The sequence below is a fragment of the Polistes fuscatus genome, unplaced genomic scaffold (genome assembly GCF_010416935.1).
Source record: "Polistes fuscatus isolate 324 unplaced genomic scaffold, CU_Pfus_HIC Scaffold10, whole genome shotgun sequence".
In the NCBI taxonomy this organism is placed as follows: domain Eukaryota; kingdom Metazoa; phylum Arthropoda; class Insecta; order Hymenoptera; family Vespidae; genus Polistes; species Polistes fuscatus.
Genome location: NW_025112998.1, coordinates 4,277,807 through 4,298,563, shown reverse-complemented (window position 1 = coordinate 4,298,563; position 20,757 = coordinate 4,277,807). Strand labels below are relative to the sequence as shown.

Genomic DNA, 20,757 nt, shown 5'->3' with positions numbered 1-20,757 from the left:
GTATATATATATATATATATATGTAAGTGACTATATGTAAGAGTCTGCTAAATTGAGTTACGGTAACTACGGATGTAGTTTCTGTTGTCATCTACGTAAACGAACAGAGCAAAAATAAGCAAAAATGAAGAAACGCAATTAATTATAATAAACTACCTTTATCCTTCGTAATTAATAAGTGAAATACTTTAAAAAAAAAAAAACGTTCCTCTATGATATTTTTCATGAAAGAACAAAAGAGATCATTTGTAGAGAAATATAGTTGGCTCGGTGAGTAAATTGAAACGCGTAATGCAAGTTTAATAGTTGCGCGCGTACGTACGTACGTACGTACGTTGATATACATTTTTGTCTTTTCTATATTTTCTATTTTATTCTTTCTTTTTCCCTTCTTTTTTTTTCTTTTTTTCTTTTTCCTTTTTTCTGTTCGTTTTCGTTAGTTGCAGCAAAAGCACGAGAACAAGTTTGCCAAGCTTTGATAAGAATCATACGTCTTACGAAAAACTGTCGGTAGAGTAGATATCTTTGAAATAGTCACCATTAAACTTCAATGCACTTCTCTGCGGACGATGAATAAATGAATACGAGTCCTTTGAATCACCCCCTCGACGTAAAGCGAAAGCGCAGAATATACCAACACATGACGCGATACCTTTCGTTGATGCATATTTTTCAAGAGACGATTCACAGAGACAGACATTCTTTTATTCATCTTTCAAAGAAGTGTATGTAGGTAGGATAGGTAGGTAGGTAGGAAAATAGGTATTCCAAAACTGATGATAATCATTTATTACGTGAAAAGCAAGGGTACGTTACGAAAAATGTTTTCGATTTGTTGAAAGTAACGCATTAAAAATTTAATCGTGTCGATATTACAAGAACAAACATTTATATTCTTTCTATTTTTTTCCTTTTTAATTAACAGACACGAGTGTCGAATTAATTATTTTAATAATTGACGGGATCAAACAAAAACTTTAGATACATCGTTATTTATTTCGGAAAAAATATAAGCTATACGTGTTATGTCAGCATCTCTTACTCTACAAAAGAACTTTAAAACTCGAACTTTCGCGTAGAAATTCTTCGTAGGTAAGAATGGGCTCCTCCTTAATCCGGAAGATCTACGATTCTTCGAATATTTCGTACATAGAAGTTGAAATCCAGCAGAGCAGCCTCTCTCTCGCGCATCACGCGGATACATAAAACCTACCTTAATCCCTGCAAGTGACGACAGATCGGATTGTGGAAAATATTGCTGAATCGGAGAAAGAGTTCAGCCTTTTGTTGGCTGAGATCGATCCCCACCCTCTCATCCTTTATCCACTCTTTCGTACTCTCTCTCTCACTGTCTGTCTATCTCTCTCTCTTACTCTCTTACCCTTTTCATACATCCATCTCCCGCCCCCCTCTACTTTTCCATTATATACTAGCTACAATGATATTCCCTTCTGGAACGTCGAGTTCGTTGCTCAAAGATCCGAGTTTCCAGATTCTTGTGGGTATTAAAGTAAAAATTCCATCGGTTATCGGCAACGATATAATGCGCATCCTGAAAAAAAGTATTTGTTGAGAAATTCATGAATAAGTGCTTGAAAGTATGATTGCAAGGGACTATTATCTCTTTTCTTGAATAATAATTATCATTCGCGCACACACATACACATACACATACACACATACACAAATAAGTACGAAACTAACATACGAGAAAATATAATATCGGAGAAAGAAATAAGTATAATAAATCAAATGTTAGGAGAAGAAATAAATGTGTTTTATCTAGGAATGGAAGTATCGGAACGTGGTACACAGGTATAACGTAACAACGTGCTTGTTCTTCGATCTTTGGTCCCCATATCACGTTGGTCTCTAGTTTTCCATGCGTATATATATTTATGAGAATTCCTATTTACGAGAATAGCCTCCGGCTCGATACTGCCCCACGATTTCGTTTCGCGTTCTGTTTCTGCATGAAGTAACATTAAAAGCTCCATCGTTCGTTCCATACTTTCGTCCAGGATATTGACCAACCCTAGTCGTGTTTCCGTCATCACGGAAAACCAAACGATTTGCTCTTTGCAACATTCACGATCTATGCTTACTTGAAATAAAAAATAAAATAAAATAAAATAAATCAAATCCCGCGTAATTCAGTATTTTGATTTTAATTGAAAATATCGCAATTTCGAAATAGCATTTCAGTATTTTTATTAGAAGATATATCGTTTACTGTATACGTAAATCGAAAAGATTTATACGCTAAGATGGAAATCAAACCAATCGTAAAAGGAAACAATGCCGAGGGGCGCCGCCGCCTCTATTTGATTTAAACATTTTAATCGAATACGAACGACGACGATCCATTTGAAATGTAAAACGCGTAAAATGTGCGCGTTTTTTTTTTTCCTTTTTCTTTTTTCTATCTGTTTTACGTTAGCCCGGCCGAAGTTTCGCAGCTACCAGACACACTCACGAAGATTTATTTCCATTTCAACGTATATCCCATTTACATTTTCATTTCGCTATTAATCGTCGCACGAACATACGCGATGATACGAGGATCAAATATAATTTAAGGACACTTTCCCGATTAAGAAAAAGAACCCTTAACCCATCGCGAATTTCCTATTCGTTCTCTTTTCCTTCAAATTTGTTCTTTCTCTTACTTTTTTCTAAGTTCTTTTTCTTCACAAATGTCACGCGGCAAAAAGAGGAAAGAGAGAGAGAGAGCGCATTTGCATTTTAATTGAATTTTATTCGAGAATATATCCAATATCATTATTCTTGATCGTCGAGTACATTCGTTCGTGTCACGTTGTTCATACGAGCGTGGAAAATGCTACGCTTTTGCTCCTAGTATCTTTTCCTTTAAAACGATCATCTAAGGACCCACTCGAATCGTTTTTTTTTTTCCCCACTTTCCCGAATGTAAAAGCGAATCTGCAAAGCTTTCGAAGACGCTCCCACACTGGCACGATATTAAGCTATACACGCCATTTTGTTGTAGAAAAAAAAAGATAAAAAATACAAAAAGAAAACGGGCGAAAGAGAGAGAGAGAGAGGAGAAAGAAGGGGAGGAAAAGAGAGAAAAAAAAAGGAAAGGGTGTCGAGCAAAGAAAAGAGGAGAAAAGAGAGAAACGCGAGATAAGGACAGGCAGAGTCTTTTCACGGTGCGTTTAATTTCCGTTTCGACAGGAGGAGCTGTCATTATGGTACCCCCGTCGAATCAGTCGAAACTCGAAGGAGAAAAGGTTCAGTTTTCTTGCGAGGCAAAGGCCCTACCGGGAAACGTGACGGTACGTTGGTTTCGAGAAGGTGCACCGGTTACGGAAGTATCGTCATTGGACACGAGAGCTTCAATCAGGATGGACGGGAGCCTTGTCATTAGTCCTGTCAGCGCCGACGATTCCGGTCAATACCTCTGCGAGGTTACCAACGGTATTGGCGAGCCCCAAAGTGCCAGTGCCTATCTCAACGTGGAGTGTAAGTTAAAGATAACTCAGCTGTGTTTAAGCGAAAATAAAGCATCGCGATAATATCACGTTCCACTTTCCTATGCAGATCCAGCGAAGGTCGCGTTCACGCCGACGGTTCAATATCTGCCCTTCCGACTGGCTGGTGTAGTGCAGTGTCATATCAAGGCTAATCCGCAATTTCAATACGTAACATGGACGAAGGACAAGCGACTACTAGAGCCTTATCAGGCGAAGGAAATCGTGATAATGAACAACGGCTCCCTGCTGTTCACGCGAGTCAATGAGAACCATCAAGGAAGGTATACCTGTACTCCTTACAACGCTCATGGCACCCAGGGTAGTTCCGCGCCTATGGAAGTGCTCGTTAGAAAACCACCGGTTTTCACTCTCGAGCCAGAAACGGTTTATCAGAAAAAATATGGCGAGAGCGTCGAAATGCATTGCAACGCTCAGGAAGCAGAAGGCACCCAGAAACCTACGATACAATGGCTTAGGGTATGACAATTAGAAATCATTTGTATATTTTTTAAATGATATAGAACAGTGATCGATATTACGTCTCCGATGACGTTTTGTTCTATCTTTGTTATTCTGCGCAGAAGGACGGCTCACCGATTCAACGCAACCGGGCAAAAATCAACGGCGGTAATCTCACCATCGAAAGTCTACGACGTACCGATTTTGGATTTTATCATTGCGTTGCATCGAACGAAGTTGCTACCATTTCCACTTCGACTCAGCTCATCGTCGAGGGTACTCAACCTCATGCGCCTTACAACGTCACCGGCAATGCTACGGAATTTTCAGTTACATTAAATTGGTTACCTGGTTATTCTGGTGGACCTGATTATAAACAAGATTATACAATCTGGCAAGTAACTTTATATTTAATTAACTAATTCCTTCTTTAGATTTATCGTTACATCGATGTTACATTAACTTCATCGTCTAATTTATTTATCAGGTATAGAGAAGCTGGTACATCAGAATGGGATACGATACCAGTAACACCATCGGGCAGTACAACGGTCACGATCAACAGACTGACACCGGCTACGGTTTATGAGTTTCAGGTTATCGGGAAAAACGCTTTGGGCGACGGAACAATGAGCAAAGTCATCACCATCAGAACTCTCGGTAATTAAGGATTCGAATTTCTAAAAGATATCATTATTTGTAAATATTCAAGTTACAAAATTGCATTCGCATCGGGGTAGAATTAATCTAAACAATAACTGAAGCAGCATTTACTAACACTGATCTCTAATGCTTGATAACTTTCTCATTTGCTATTGGTATAAACTCTTCTTTATTCTAATTCTTATCGCTGCTGATTTCTAAAGATGTGGCACTGACACCATCATCAAGTGCTGGTCAGGCTGCTGCGACGGACCAAAGCGGTAAGATTTTCAATGAAAATCTATCCCTTTTAAAATCGCGTTAATTCAAATGTCTCTTTAGGAAAAAATTCAAATATTATTCTCTACATTCGTAAACACGAAAGTACCAAAGCAAAATCATTTACGCGAATGCACATGAACAAAAAGAAGAAAAAAGAAAAAAAAAAAAATAAACGGTCCACGAAAGGAAAGAAAAATAACGTAGCAGCAAACCCTTTTGCATAGGATTTGTATGATTCTCTTGGTTGAATATCGTCAGACAAGTAGAGTTGAAAAGTCATATGGAAGAGATACCTCTCGGTCATAAACGAGGACCCACCACTGGCGAGAGAGAAAGGAAAGTCCGGAAAAAGAGAGAGAAACAAAAAGAAAGAAAAATAAAAAAGAGACAGAAAAAGGAAAAGGGGGGGGGAAAGAGATAGAAGTAAAAGTAGAAAAGATAAAAGTAGAGAAAAGAAGGGAACCGGAGGCTTCCGTCGCGACTTATCGTATCGGAAAACCCATCGAGCCGTTCGTTCTGCTTCCGCTTTTATTTCCTTTCCTCAAATCCAACGGTTCATTGCCTTTCATTTGTACATACGATGCTTCGAGCACCTACAGATTTCTGCCCTTTCTCCTTCTCCATTCTTCTTTTCTCTTCATCTAGCAACCCACTCACCCTTACTGGCTACCATGCACGCTCACGCATCATCAGCTTTGCTTGTTAGTCTTCCTCGAGAAACTGGATTAGAGGAGATTAATGATACTCCTGGGGGATCATGTTCGTACGCTTGAATCTCTCTTCCGGTTCACCTACGACGCCCTTAGAACCACCACCACCCTTCAGCCTCCCCCCCCCTCCTTCTTTTTTATTTTTCTTTCTCTTTCTCTCCCTTTTATCTTCCTTCCTTCCTTCCTTCCTTTCTTCCTACAAACAAGCTTTCTCCCTCTGCGTTTCTTTGATTTCTCACTCGATTTTTTTCCCCCTTTTTTTTGTTTTGTTTTCTCGTTTCAGACATCTTAGATTATAGTACCCTCGAATTATCGACCGATTCTACTGGAAATACAATCTTCCCGTCGATCATAAGGCCCAAAGGTATACCAACAGTGTTTTCTTTTCATCTCTCTTTCTCCAATTATTTCAATTCTTTTTGTTAGTCCCATTCGAAACGAAAAAAAAAAAGAAAAAGAAAAAAAAGAAAATGTGAAATTTCACGTATATGGTATCCTGGTAGAATGTAGTCGGAAAGGCGATATTTTAATCCACTTTGTAGACGGACTTTCCCTTCCTACCTCGTTTTCCCGTTTCATGTTTGCTTTATACGAATGTACATACATACATATATATATGTACGTACGTTCACAGAAATATGGGTTGAGCAAGTAGTCAAAGGTGTGCATCGTTTCGTCCACCGTTATTAAATTCGACGTGTAATAAAAGTGACTCTCGTACGGGATGTCCACTCTCGGTATTCTCACCTCTTCCATATACCTTAAACCACTACCCTCTCTCTCCCTTTCATCCCTTTCACTCATCGGCACCCTTCAATCTTACGGATTTCTCTAATATTTGTACGATATAATAATACGTTCTCACCGTAATAATACTGTACAGCAGCACACGTTTTCTAAGAACTAAAGCACAAAGGGGGAAAAATTTGTAGCACACTTTTACTTTCAGAAATCCTTCTGATCGATCATCTAAGAGAGATCGCCATTAAAAGGACTACCCGAGAAAAAGAAACCTTTTAGAAAGTTTCTCATTAAAATTCTTAGCAACGTTATTGCGTCCCTTTGTCGGAAGAAGGAAGTCAAAGCTTCCTGGTCGTTTCTTATCCATATAATCTTTCTCCTCTCGAAGTACGTCGGATTAAACGTTATTACTCTGCAATAAAGGACTTCGAATCTTGTGCTCGCAAGATCGAGAGAGATGTAAGGAAAGGAATCAAATACGAAGGACAGAGAAAAAGAGAAAGAACACGAGAGAGAGAGAGAGAATAGACAGATCGATGTTATGTGTCTCGTAAAGTAAGAAGAAACGAAAAAAAAGGAAAAATCAAATGAAAGTGAAAAAAAAAAAATAAAAAAAAGAGGAAGAGATCAATCGAATTGCATGAAAATTTGGAACGAATTTGAAAACGTCGAGTTTTAAGGTTAAAAATAATAATTGAATACATTTGAGAAACATTCGTTAAATATTCTTAACTGACGATGATATGTACACCGCTAATTTCGTAACTTAAAGTAGAATAAAAAAATGCATTTGTTCAAACGCCTAAAGCACTGGGAGCTTTCACGTATCGTCGTTACTTTTAACGAATTCCTTGGGGAACAAGCGAATAGAAAATTGAAATGAAAGTGGGTTTCTTCTAAAGCTCCATGAGATCCTTTCTCTATCTATCTATCTCTTCTCTCCTCTTTCAATATTACGATAAAATCAGTTTATCTTCAGGGAGGAAGAGAAACCTTTGTTAAGGTTTGCTCGATGAAAAAGAGAACACGAGAGGAATCTCGTTAACTTCAAACGTTGAGAAACGTTGGATTTTTGTACACGCTGCTGGACCAACTGTTTACTTTTTTTCTTTCCTTCCTTCTTTCCTTCTTTCCTTCTTTTTTCATTCGTTTCACGCCTCCCACGGGTTTTTACCCGTTTTCAATCGATGCATTGACCACCACCACCACCACTACCAGTAGCAGCAGCAGCATCACTCGTGAAACCACCACCTCTTTTCGTGGGGCTATTTGAAAAGAAGGAAGTTAGGTTCGGGCGAATACGCTTTCTTTCCGAGTTTATCGCAATCCTTGTAAATTGGATTAATCCACTCGTTCTTTTATTCGTTTTCTACTTTCATTTTATGGCTTAGTAACGTTTATACCTAATGTGTTCTTTATTCTTTATTTACGATCATCGTGTTGTATTAAAAGTGATGGAAGAAGAGAGAAAAAATAAGTAGAAGAAACATTCGTACAAATTCTCTTTTAAATTCATTTCAACTAATTCAATTGGATTTAGTTTTATAAACGATCTATCCGTTTGAACATAACCGTAAGGTTTTTATGGTTAGACTTTAACCGACAGTGGGTGTAGTAATGAAACGATATTGATGTAGCTTTTTAATAGGATTAGCCACAAACGTGAGGTCATCTTTCGTTGCTCTTCTAACGCGTATAATGTTACAACCTAATTACTTCCGGGATTCATTCGTTACCTTTATTAACACACGTAATCCTAATTTCTAGCTGACCTTATTTTTCAAAAATGATAACCAACCGGACTTTGTAAAGAAGAGAAACACGTTCAAAAAGAATGATACGTTACATCTATTCCTTCTCCTTCTTTATTTTCATAATTAAAATATTCTTTTATTCGTTAACTAAAAAGTATAATGTAAATAAAAAAAAAAGATACATCGAAGTTTCATTTCCTATTAGATACAATAGGAATAATTCTTGGTAATATTATTTGATTCCTTTCTGTTCTAAAATTGAATAGATTTATTTTTCAATAAATTCGTCGAATGTTACATATGTGGATATATTTACAGGACCGAAACCAGGTCCACCGAAAAATCTTACGGTGACCGAAGTCAGCAACGGTTTTCTAATTACTTGGGAAGCTCCATCTGAACGGAATCATCTCATTCAGCATTATACTATCAAATACAAAACGGACGGGCCCTGGAAAAATCTCAATAAGGGACAAATCCGTCCGGAGGATACACAGTTTTTGGGTAAGTACGAGAAACTTTTTTCTAAATCATTTTACAGATTTATACACACACATCCAATATAGTCAATAATTTATAATCATAATATATTATCCCAAGTATAATTACAAACATATAATAAATTTAATTGATTCGTGAAGTATAATTAATATCAATGAATTTGTTTCCTTTTTGTTTCTTCGGGCTAACAGTGAAGAATCTGGTTGGTGGTAGGACGTATTATTTCCAAGTGTTCGCAAATTCAGCGACGAATTACGGTGCCAGCGAACAAGTTAAATTTCCTGTACCTGCTCGTGTGAAACACAAGGCGATCACGGCCGGGGTTGTGGGTGGTATTCTTTTCTTCATCGTCGCCATTATCCTGAGTATATGCGCGGTGAAGATCTGCAATAAGCGGAAGAGACGAAAACAGGAGAAAGGTATGGTTATTTACGTTCCTCTGGTGAATAAGAAACGCTTGATATATACAACGTACATGTCTTGTATCCGGCCTGCATCACTGCTCCTGGTCGTGTCGATCATTCTCATATATCAAATTAAAGATTAATAATATAATGAAAATAATTATCTTTTCATTAGAATCTACAGGCAAAACACAGAGTAAATAGGAATTTGATTCTCGTACGTGCAGTATTAGAAGAACTTGTAAATAGGATTAGAGGTAATTTAAAAAAGATAAAAATAAATATTTTATAACAATTAAGTTGATATCGATAAAGAAATTTGAGCTGTCAGAAATAATAGGAGTAGGATGTTATTTAATTAGAGGACGACGACAACGATCCGAGCACCGCAGGGGCTGGGCAAGCACCTGTGAAACCGTACGCATACGAATTTAACATAGTTTTGTAACATTATAGAACTGCTTTCAGCGTATAACATGGTGACTTGCCGGGTTACCGACAACAGGAATGGTGCAGGGCAGGGGCCTCAAGGAACAGTGCCTTTGAAAAAGTGAGTGTCTATCTCCGACAAAATTCCTCTTCCCTTCAGGTACCCATCTACCAAAGAGTATCACGATCAATACATATAAATTTTCTAAATCCTAGAATCTCTTCTGGGATCGTCAAGGACGAAAACCCTATTTAAGGAATCTTTAGATCGAGGGAGTCGTATCTGCAAGGTGGAACGAAATTTTCTAAGATTTAGTTTGATCCTTTGAGATTCTCTTAATCGCCCTGTCCTTTGAATCTTCGACCGATTAAGAAAGATTAGCGTTCGTGAAATTCTCGTTAAACTTATTCTAAAGAGGAGATATATTCGATGGAACGATGAGACGGTTCTTTTTAAAAGAATTTCTTTCGTTCCTAATCAACGCGAGCTCGTTCGTCCTAAAGTCTAAATACTTTTTGTCCAAGCTTTTCTCATTAACTTTAATACTCGATCATCTTGCATTAAAATCGCGCTATCACAAAAGGTTTTTGCTCTTCTTAAACCACACAAGAATTTACCATTACTCCGTGTATACTTACTTATTTACTTAACGTGTACATAACTATTACAATTAGCAGGACAAATTAGCAAAGTACGATGAGCCGGTTGAAATATGACGCGTTAAATTTCGTAGGAGCATAAATTCTCTCTTTCTCTCTCTCTCTTGAAACCGCCGCCTCCCGGTGGTGGGTGTATTGTGGTACTGGTGGTGGTGGTGGCGGTGGTGGTGGTTGTTCGCGTGACTAATGACGATGCATGATAAACGAGACGGATCAACAAAGTGCGCAACAAAACATCGAGAATTCTACTTGATGGACGAGGTTTCTACCATGGCGGACGGGTGATTAAGACGAAAGCTAAAACGAGCTTCCTAGCTATAGGGAGAAAGAAAAACAGATGAACTTCTCTCGAACATCTTTTACCTTAAAACCGGATAGATGATCTTGATTCTTTACGGGGATTCGAAGTGGGGATGGGTTTAGGGTTTGTAATACATTGCAGATGCGACCTCGAAGAGAATATACATCACATAGGCTTAGCCAGAGCTAGTTATTAAGTCCACTCTCCCCCCTTTTTACGAACAGTAGGCAAACTGAAGCACCGCAAGCATTTTTACTAAACCTCTCACGAGCGATCTATAGTTAACGAGTTTACGAGAACATGATTAATTATTCCGATATCTGTGTTCTCGCTAAATTATCAAAGTTTACATTACGCGTTTAATATACAAAATGATGTCGTCGATGCAAAACACGTTTTATCGCAATACATTTTGACTTAACGTTAATTATTAACGTTTCAATTTTGTAACGATACGAAAAACCGATCATCGTAATATCTTTTTTGCATCGACGACGTTTTTTACTTTGTCAATTTATTCAGCTAGATGATCACCGAAAATTTTTTTTTTTTTGTACTCAAGAGAGACGTACGAGAGAGAAACTCATCATCGCTCTTCGTTCCCTCTCGTCGTCTCGTCGTTTAACGCGCGATTAATTATTGTTAAAAAAGAAAATTCTTAACAAATATACAACAACAAAAATTACATAGAAAGAAGAGCAGCCGTTTCGACCCCGTTAATGAAGAATAAAAGACACGAGTAATAAAGTCGAGAAGCGAAAAATATTAGAAATAGTAAAATATAGTAAAAAAAAAAAAAAATAGTGAAACAAAAAAAAAAGAAAGAAAGCTTATTATCAGAATAAAAACCCTCTTTTGATCTTCTTGCGTTCAAGAATACGTGCACACATATGTATATATGCCTATTATATGTGTGTGATGATACTTTTGAACTTTTAGATCTATTTTTCTCATAGAAATATTCATATGAAAGACAAAAGAACATAAAAAAAAAAAAGAAAAAAACAGAAAAAAAGAACAAAACAAAAACAGAGAAAAGAAATAATCAAACCGGCAGACTTAACCGCAACAGCAGAGGTATTTTGGACGAGGTTGGAGAACGATCTCTTTTATCGTGCTACTTAATTAATTAACGAAACGAACTCTGTAACTCTCAATCTGTCTTTTTTTTTCTCTATATATTTTTTTTTCTTTTTTTTTTTTAATACTCTTTCTACTATCTCTATCTATCTCTCTTTTTCTCTATTTTTTTTTCTGTCTCTTTTTCTCACATACGACACATTCAAGCGCGGCTATGCGTGCACCTAATTATTTCATTCTCCGTTATTCTATCTTTTTTTTTTCTTTTTTTTTTTTCTTCATCGCTATCATTCCGTGCACTTGTTTTTTTGTTTGACGTCAAAAGGAAGAAAAGTTAAAAAAAAAAAGAAAAGAAGAAAAAAGAAAGGGGAAAAGGAAAAAGAAAAGTACATACGCCACGTGAAAGAAATTTCGCCTACGCTAAATCTCGTATAAGCCATATTGCATTCGTTTCAGTTTCTCTTTAATTCTCTCTTTCTCTCTCTCTCTCTCTCTTTCTCTCTTTCTCTCTTTCTCGTGTTCTCTATTTTTAGGGGGATCTTTAGTTTTCTCTATTCTCATTTTTCTCTTTCTCTCTGTCTTTTTCTTTCTTGTTTTTATATATTTCTCTATTTTCAATGACAACGAACATTTAACATTTTCTATGACAATAATACCGTACGTATAATTATTTAAAATTATCGAAACGACGAATAAAACGGGTTGCACGCGTAGCGAAGCATTATTTGACAAAACAAAAATAATAATAATAATAATAATAATAATATTAATAATCAATCGGACACCTAATCTCGATTATGTTTTTTATCGTGGCATCCAAAAGTCCACAATACGACTGCAGTGATGCCTATTCTGGATCGTCCTATTCTTTTTTTTTTCTATCGCGACGCGACAAATCTTTTTTCCAATTTCGTTTTCTTGTATTAATTATTCTATTATTTTGAATTAAATTAAATTACCCCTCCCCCGACCCGTGATCCGACCGCAATCCTGTCCGTCAGAAAAAATTCCTATATAATTTTCTTTGCTTCCGGGATGAATATCCAATTGTTATATTCACACAAATTTTGTTTTTACGTTGAAAAAAAACTTATGATCCTTACACTTACCAAAATACGAGAAGGTATATTTTAAGTGCGTTATTACCTACAAAAAAAAGAAGAAAAGAAAAGAAAAAAGATAGAGCTCTAATAAACAATATCCAAGTTGACACAGAAGTTCTACGTAATCCTGAAACATTTCAAGCAGACAGCACCAACCCGGAATCAAAGACAACGTTGGACAGTGCAAATAAACTCCACATCATCGTTTCCCCGTTTCATTTTCACTGTCGTCGTTTTTATTTTTTATTTATTTTTTTATTTCTTCTTTTTTTTCAGTTACTTTCACTTTGTACGACCAGCAACATCGTTAAACGTGGAAATCACGTTTGCTCATCGCGAGGGTGTTATCGAGTAATCTCCATCCTCCTTTATCCCCCATTCTCCCGTTCCATGCTTTTCTATTTACAAATGAAACGTATAAAAACGTATAAATTATTTTCTACTTTATTAACCCTCGTGACGAGCCCGTTCACCTTTGTACGTTCTTCATCTTTGATTTTGATCAATCTAACGCGTCTCTCCTATGAATTAAATCGAGTCACGATTTCACACGTATATTAAAAAAATATATTAGCGAAAGCAATCGACGATGCACGTTTGATACCTACACGAATATCCAGAACGGGCTGAACGGTTCAGCCACTGCCAAGAACTTTTACGAAGCTCGGCATTCGTAGTCGATGATGATGATGATGATGATGATGATGGAAGATGTATATGCAATTAAAAATATTGAACGTTCGATCGTTTACGTCGAGTGTTCAACATTTGTCAACCGACTACGAATACGGAGCTAACGTTAACTCGGTAATCATTACCGAGATTCGCGATCAGAGCAAGGATCAGAAGAGAGCCGACGCGAGCTAGAGAAATGTCCGATTGTCGAGAGACTTCTTGAGAGAAAGTAGAAGATACGAATAACGATCGAAGCGCATAGAAATTAAATCATCGATTCTTTAAGAATCTTAACTTCTTCGTGAATCGTCTCTCTCTCTTTCTCTCTCCCATTCACAAGGTCTTTCGTACAAACGGCGGTCAGTAGTTAATAGTGCGACTGAAGTTAACGACCAAAAAAATAAAATTAAATTAAATTAACAAAATATAAATGAACAAAAATAGATTACAATACAAATGAAACGTTAACTTAAACAGTCAAGCACTGAGAAAAGAAAAGAAAGAGAAACCACAAATAAAAAAAAAAAAGAAAAATAAATAAATAAAACGAAAAGAACGGAAGAGTTAAAAAAAAAAAGAAACAAAAGATAATGAAAAGAAAAACTAAGAAACAGAACAAATCGTGGGCGTCTCTTGTCCTCCTCTCTCTCTGTGTTTTCTGTAGGTCGACAAACCTAAACGCGTGCGGCGAGTCAGTCTCGAAGCTGACCCGTTGCAGCCCGTTGAATCCGCAACTACCACCACCACCACCACAACCTCTTCATCAACCACCACTTCCTACGCAAGTAACCACCCCCGCCACTGCCACCTCGGAGCCGGTCCACGAGCAGGCCCCCCCGAATCGTGATCGTGACCATCACGCGCTCCACCTCGATAATCCAGATTACGACAGCGTATTTATCATAGAGAGGCGGAACAGTAAGCCTAATCTCCGCTAACAACACAGAAAATAATACCAAGTACTCACCGTCACAACTACTACTACTACTACTACTACTACTACTACTACTACTACTACTACTACTACAACAGCTACTACTACTGCTACTACTACTACTACTACTACTACTACTACTACTACTATTACCACTACTACTACTACGTAACCCGAGACCACGGTTGCTCCCGAGAAAGAAACTCCGCCGACGGTATATATGTCTGTATTTGTGTGTGTTTGAAACACGCCGTGCCGAGCGGTCCATCGATCGATCGATCAGATCGATCGGATCGATCAAATTGCCATCGATCCTTGTCGGTCGATCGAATGAGCAAGCGCCACTTTGCCGGTGGGACATGTCCGTTACTACCATTGCTACCACCGCAACTTCTACTACTATTACTACTACTATTACTACTACTACTACTACTACTAATACTACTACTACTACTACTGCTACTACTACTACTACTACTACTACTATCATCTACCACTTTTATCACTACCACTACTATTATTACCGCTATTATGCGAGACTACAGCTCTGCAATGTTACCTGCTAGGACCTACTAATCTACCATTACCACCTACTATCAACTACTTAGGATGATTGTCATGACTGTAGATGAGATCAGCAATACAGGCAAAACAGCTAGGAGTCACACTAGTAATATCCAGTCAGTACCCTAATTACCTTCGTTCGGCGGCCTTAGGGAGTACATAGATAAGAGACGAGGCAAGGCAGTTAATCCTTTTCGATCTTCATATGATCATATTTCTTGAAATATTACTGTATTTCATTACTGTATACCGTTTTCGTATTCAGCTTATAATCCTTTGAATTTTTTATTAATGACAATTTGCAGTCTATCTATTTATATATATATATATATATATATCTCTCTCTCTCTCACTTTCACTCTCTTCTCTCTCTCTCTCTCTCTCTCTCTTTCTCCCTTTTATTAATCGAGAAAAACAATTGGAGAGTAGAAGGCTGGCTCGTGTTGTTTCTCTCTTCTCGCTCTCTTTCTCTTTGACTGCTCTTGTTTATTTGATCTTAATCGCGAAACAGGAAGTTCTTTATCACGATCCCACCACCACTCTCTATCTATCTATCTATCTATCTATCTCTTTTTCTCACATACATGAGACACACACACATGTACACCATAGCACACTTAACCCTTTCACCAAATTCATTCGTCATCTTTTGATTAGTGATCTCACCCAACGTTTATTATTGATAACCTTTTTTAATACGGACACGTCGATTAGATATTTCCGGTAAATTCGATGGTTCGAATTTGATTTGAATTATATTTCTAATTGAAATTATAACTTTAATAGAATTTCCCCTGTTTATGTTACGTCTAGAAAGCCATCGAGTTTCCCGATAACGAGCACTAATTTTAGCTGATAACTTTCTTATTGTTATAGCTAAATTTCGTAGCTGCATCCTTTTGGTTGTCACATTTAACAATTATGGAATATGACGAGTTACTGGTAAACGGAAAGCTTTTGTTTTTTTAATTGCCAGTATCCTCGTTGAGATTAACAGGAAACGCAGGTGTTGATTCGGAAACTCTCTAATGTTAAATGTTTTTTTTAAAAAGATCGATACAAAAGGAAACAATATCTGCAGTTTCCAATTAGTTCCAAACTTGATCACTTTCTTAAGACCATTATATTTTTTTCCTTCACATTCGTCATTAATTTATTTCTCCACGTCGCTGTAGTATTATTCATTCATAATCGTTATTTTTGTCAGTCTATTTCTCTCTCTCTCTCTCTCTCTCTCTCTCTTTCTCTATTTTACGACACAATTTTTTCTAACATCATTGTATACGCTTTTTAAACATTTCTATTACACGTAAATGGCATGTCACAAGATCACACGTGCAATTATAAAAGCATGATATTATTAGGCGTGTGCGTTCACAGGACCTTGATCGTGCTATTAAAATTAACGTTACTTCGTTAGAAAAATCTTTTAGAAATGAACAAACAAATATTCTATCTGAAAAGAAAATAAAGAAAATAAGAATAATAGAAAAGAAAAGATAAGTTACAGAATTGATTGTCGTTTATAATTATCAGAAAATTTAGAACACTCCAGTTTAATGTAATTTCAAATGCTTATCCGTTATTTTGATTCTTTCCAGTCTTTCGATTCTAGACGATCTATGAAAGACACGTTCACTTACACACACACTCGGAAATATACGATCGAAAATAGGTAAGCCGCCCTCGCTGCGGCTACATTTTCAGCAGTGTCTATCTATGGCCTCCATTGTCGTATTTTTTCTGTTTATCGTCTTTTTTACATCACATTTTGAACCGTCAAACATCTCACATTTCCAAGATAATTGATCCCAACCTACGTGCATTTATTTTTCAATCGGACATATATATTCAAAAGGTTTTTTTTTTAATACAGCCTGCACTTTTGAAAAAACATTCTGTTTCGTAAAACTCTTAGAAAAAAAAAAAAAAAATTCCATCTCATCGAATCCATCCTCTAATAAACAAATTCCTATTCCTTTTTCCTATTCCCTTTTACAATATATATTTTTCAATAAATAAATGTATATAACTATTTAATATTCGATGTGTTTCTTTTTTGACAAATTATTTGAAAAATTCGTCAAACAACAGTAACGTACAAGAAGGTTCGTCCCACCCGATTTAAAAAAAGAATAGAATATTTACTCCATAGATTCAATCTCAAAGCGTGGAGGAATCTAATCGGTAGAACAAAAGAGCCTTAACCGTCACCTTGATTACACAATATGACACGCATTATATCTATTTGCTCCCTAACATCACCGCCTAGAAAAGTAACAAGCTCGGTTATTTAGCATTATATTTCTTATTATTATCGCCACGATATTGTTTTTTGTGAATGTAATCGTTGTGTTACAACATTCTCTCTCCCCCATCTTTCCCTGCTGCCGGACCCGAAGGAGGAAAAAAGGTGACGAGTTTCGGAGCACCTAAATCCACAATTGCTATCACTATGAATTATTAATGAAACATATAAGAATAAAAATTTTCGAGCAAAAAGAAATTAAATAGTAATAATAGAATATATATAAATAAAAAAAAAGAAAAAAATATAAGAAATAAAAAAGATTACACTTAAAGAAATATAAAGTAAATGTTCTTTTTTTGCAAGAAAAAAAAAAAAGAAAGACTGTAAAAAATAATGTGTTCGAAAAAAATAAGAAAAAAAAAAAGTAACAAAAGAAAGATGCAATCACTGCCAACGCCCACCCACTCACGACCTACGTCACACCCCTATCACTCGTGCACCGGAATGCGCATGTGGCATGCCTTCCTCGCCTGCATCCATTATTCTTTATTACATACCTATAATACGTAATAAATTTCTTGATAATTACATAGACGTTTAACTTGAACGTTTGCCTTTCGTTATTTTGTTCTAGTCATTCGTTTCCCTTGTGTTCGTTATCGTTGCGTGTTGCGTCGTTGTTGCACGTTTTTGTATTATCAAACGAGCGATAAAGTATACCGGAAGTAATTGGAAAAGGAAAAAGTAAGGTTTTTTATTTGTGAAGAAATATCGACGAAAAAAATGTGTTCAAGGGAAAACGAATAAAAATGAATATTTGCATCCGGCATACTCGATCGCATCGTTTGTCATCGAAGAATCGCGAGAGCAGCTCCGTTCTAACGTTTCTTCTGTCCTACCATATAGACCTAGAAAAAGCAGAGTACCAGGTCTAAATCTCCTACGAGAGATTTTGAGTCCAGACACCCCGGACTCATGCCGCGGTCGTCCCCTCGGTAAGATCTCTCGCGCAGCCGACGGCCGATTCGTCGTGGCGGATTCGGTTCTCAGTTCGGCGAACAACAGCATCCTGGATGCATCGAGCAGCGACGACGGCGGCTTTCTGCCTAAGCAACGGCTCAAGTCCTCTTGGCGACGTCCCTTAGTCGGCAACAGTCAGCTGAGCCTGAGATCATCGGGTAGCGGTGTCTCGATAGGTGCTCTGCACGCTGCTCACCATCATCATCAGGATGCGGTTAATTCATTGGCCAGGATACCACCAACTATCTGTACGATATCGTCGCCTAGATTCTTAGCGAGTTCACCGAGCGGTCCCAACGTACCCTGGACACCGTTATACTTTAGCGACCTCAGTTCCGTGAGACAACCATCTTCAGGGGAGAGATCCTTCCCGACCCCTCCAAGTTACCTCCAATTGCGAACCGTTCATCAACGTTACAGCCAAGAGCTTCCATCTTTGAAGGCGATCCACGCCGAGTCCAGAAGATTCGTACCAGTACAGCCTCTTGCTACCTCGTCTCCGCCTCAATCCGCTGGTCGACCAAGGGCGAGACTTCCACCGAGACACGCCAGGCACGCCAGGTCGGCGCCTGAACTGGCTGCGTCTCCGGATTTGGAGACCTCGCCTGAAAGTAGATCCAGCAGTTCGGGTTTCGGTAGCAAGAACACGTCTCAACAGAACCAGAGCTCGAGGAGCGGAAGCACGGTGGCTGAATGGAGACCGCCACCTTACAGGCCGCCGCCCCCTCCTCTGGTTGGTCGATGGTTGGAGCTTCAGGACCAGGCGAAGGTCAGCCACTTGAAAAATGCCGTGGATGCTGGTAGCGTCGATGGACACTACGAGTTCGATCCTGCCTCCTGTACGCCTACACCTACTTCTGCCTCCACTCCCACTAGAGAGGAGAGACCGCCGGTACATCAAATACACGCCATTCATGTGCCGCACGTTCATCAAGTACATACGGTTCATCATCAACCATCGAGATACAGCAGGGATAATATAGAGGCTAGGGTACAGGCCATGAAGGCTGAATTTCATCAATTTAGGCAGAGGCAGGCTAGGAGAAAACAGAGCACGCACTTGGAAAGCGCCTGTTAAATAAAAGCTTGTCAAATAATTTTCATTCGACGGTCAAGGATGATTCGCATCGTGGTTACGTGGTACGATTAGATACGGTCCAACAATACCCGAATAAAATCTAGTAACGAGACATTTCCATTGAATCGGATATATCGGAGGACCAAGAGAATCTGTCGCGGTCGAAGACAACCTGGTATGCGTGTTGCTTTCCTTTTGGGAAATTAAGAGGCGTAAGACCAATTGTCAAGGCACAAAACAACGAGAATCATCATCGCGTAACGGTATCGAAAAAATAGGCGCGTTATAAAATGTCAATTCCGCTAGCCAAAGCAATCCTCTCTGATGTTGTTAAAATAAAAAAAAAAATAAGAGAGAGAGAGAGAGAGAGAGAGAGAGAGAATGAAAGAGAGAGAAAGAAAGAAAGAAAGAAAGAATGAAAGTGAGAGGACTGTTTTTACGGGCGTCAAGCTCAGGATACACGTGAGTTTTTTCCCTCGATCACGAAGAACAAAGCATAATAACGTAGTAGATACGAAAATACGTTCAGACGTTCGCGTCTTTTTTTACTAATTAAAAAAAAAAAGCGCATGTGAAGTCATATTTAAACCGAACTAGTCTCTGGAGATCGTCTATGACAGAAGACGATCCAAGGAGGATGGGATAAAAAAGTAATAAAAAATAAAAAAAAAACCAGCATAATTGCCTACGGTCGATAGACGTCGCGTGCGTGACGTGCAAAGACGAAAGAATAGAATCGAGAAAAAAAGAGAGAAGAAGAAAAAGAGAGATAAATGTGTTGCTGGTCGCGTTCTAAGATAATACCAACCGCGCCTACGTCCAAATCAAGTGGACCGTGATTTTTAAACGTAAAGTAAAATAAGAAGTAAGAAATAAAGAAAAAAAAAAAAAAAAAAAAAACGAAAAAAAGAAAAAGAGTAACAAATAAATAAAAATAAAGATCAAGGAACGCACCAAAAAATACGCTCAAGGTAAAGATAATACACGTGTCGACGAGAGATGGACAATTGTTTTTTGTAAAGCTCAGTGAAACTGCCCCGTGGCTATGAGCCGCGCAAAAAGATATCTCCCGCTGCTAGCACGAGATAAAAGGTGAGTCGTTAGAACGTAAAGAAACGAGATTGACGAGATTAAAAAGAAGAAATAGAATAAGAAGAAGAAGAAGAAGAGGAAAGGAAATAATAAAACGAAGGAACGAAAAAAGGAAGGATGAAGAGGAATAGATAGACAAACGGCATGACACTCCAAAGAAACTGTACCACTGTACGTGCTCCGTATACCTTTTAACATACAAACAAACAAAATAATAAAAAAACGAAACGTTATGATTAAACGTAATCGTACGCTGTAAGTAATAATTATTAATGAAAATTAAAGCAAATGAAAAGAAAAAAAAAACGTAAGATAATCGAAAGAAATAACGAGATAAATACACAGAACACGTGCATAATAAATAACACACGATAACAAATCCATACACATATACACAGACACACGCATAAATACACGGAAGAGATACGTTCGTTGCATTATTGAAACACGCGCGTATACAGGAAAATACATTATAAAACAAGTCGGAATAGTAAAGTAGAATCCCCTCCCCCTCCGTATAATACACGGGCTCATCATATAACACAAATTCACATAACACGAATTCATATAAACACGACGC

General features: G+C 37.7%; 1 protein-coding gene and 1 long non-coding RNA gene across 21 annotated transcripts in view; both read left to right on the top strand.

Annotated features, from left to right (window-relative positions):
• The window catches only part of LOC122526011 (protein turtle), a 215,198-nt gene extending 194,555 nt beyond the window's left edge, over nucleotides 1–20,643 (top strand). For 15 of the 20 annotated variants that reach the window (XM_043649098.1, XM_043649099.1, XM_043649111.1 and 12 more), the window contains 9 exons: nucleotides 3,199–3,486; nucleotides 3,565–3,974; nucleotides 4,079–4,350; nucleotides 4,444–4,616; nucleotides 4,823–4,879; nucleotides 8,404–8,589; nucleotides 8,778–9,005; nucleotides 9,447–9,540; nucleotides 17,894–20,643. In XM_043649098.1, coding sequence (XP_043505033.1) covers nucleotides 3,199–3,486; nucleotides 3,565–3,974; nucleotides 4,079–4,350; nucleotides 4,444–4,616; nucleotides 4,823–4,879; nucleotides 8,404–8,589; nucleotides 8,778–9,005; nucleotides 9,447–9,540; nucleotides 17,894–19,085 — 2,900 coding nt within the window. In that variant the 3' untranslated portion in view covers nucleotides 19,086–20,643. Of the gene's footprint in view, nucleotides 1–3,198; nucleotides 3,487–3,564; nucleotides 3,975–4,078; nucleotides 4,351–4,443; nucleotides 4,617–4,822; nucleotides 4,880–8,403; nucleotides 8,590–8,777; nucleotides 9,006–9,446; nucleotides 9,541–13,902; nucleotides 14,157–17,893 lie in introns of all 20 variants that reach the window. The other 5 variants (XM_043649110.1, XM_043649116.1, XM_043649115.1 and 2 more) reach the window with 4 other exon arrangements.
• LOC122526012 lies at nucleotides 14,301–17,238 on the top strand. The gene is made up of 2 exons (XR_006305929.1): nucleotides 14,301–14,386; nucleotides 17,139–17,238. It is a non-coding gene; the product is annotated as an uncharacterized LOC122526012 (long non-coding RNA).
• Nucleotides 20,644–20,757: the final 114 nt, after the last annotated feature.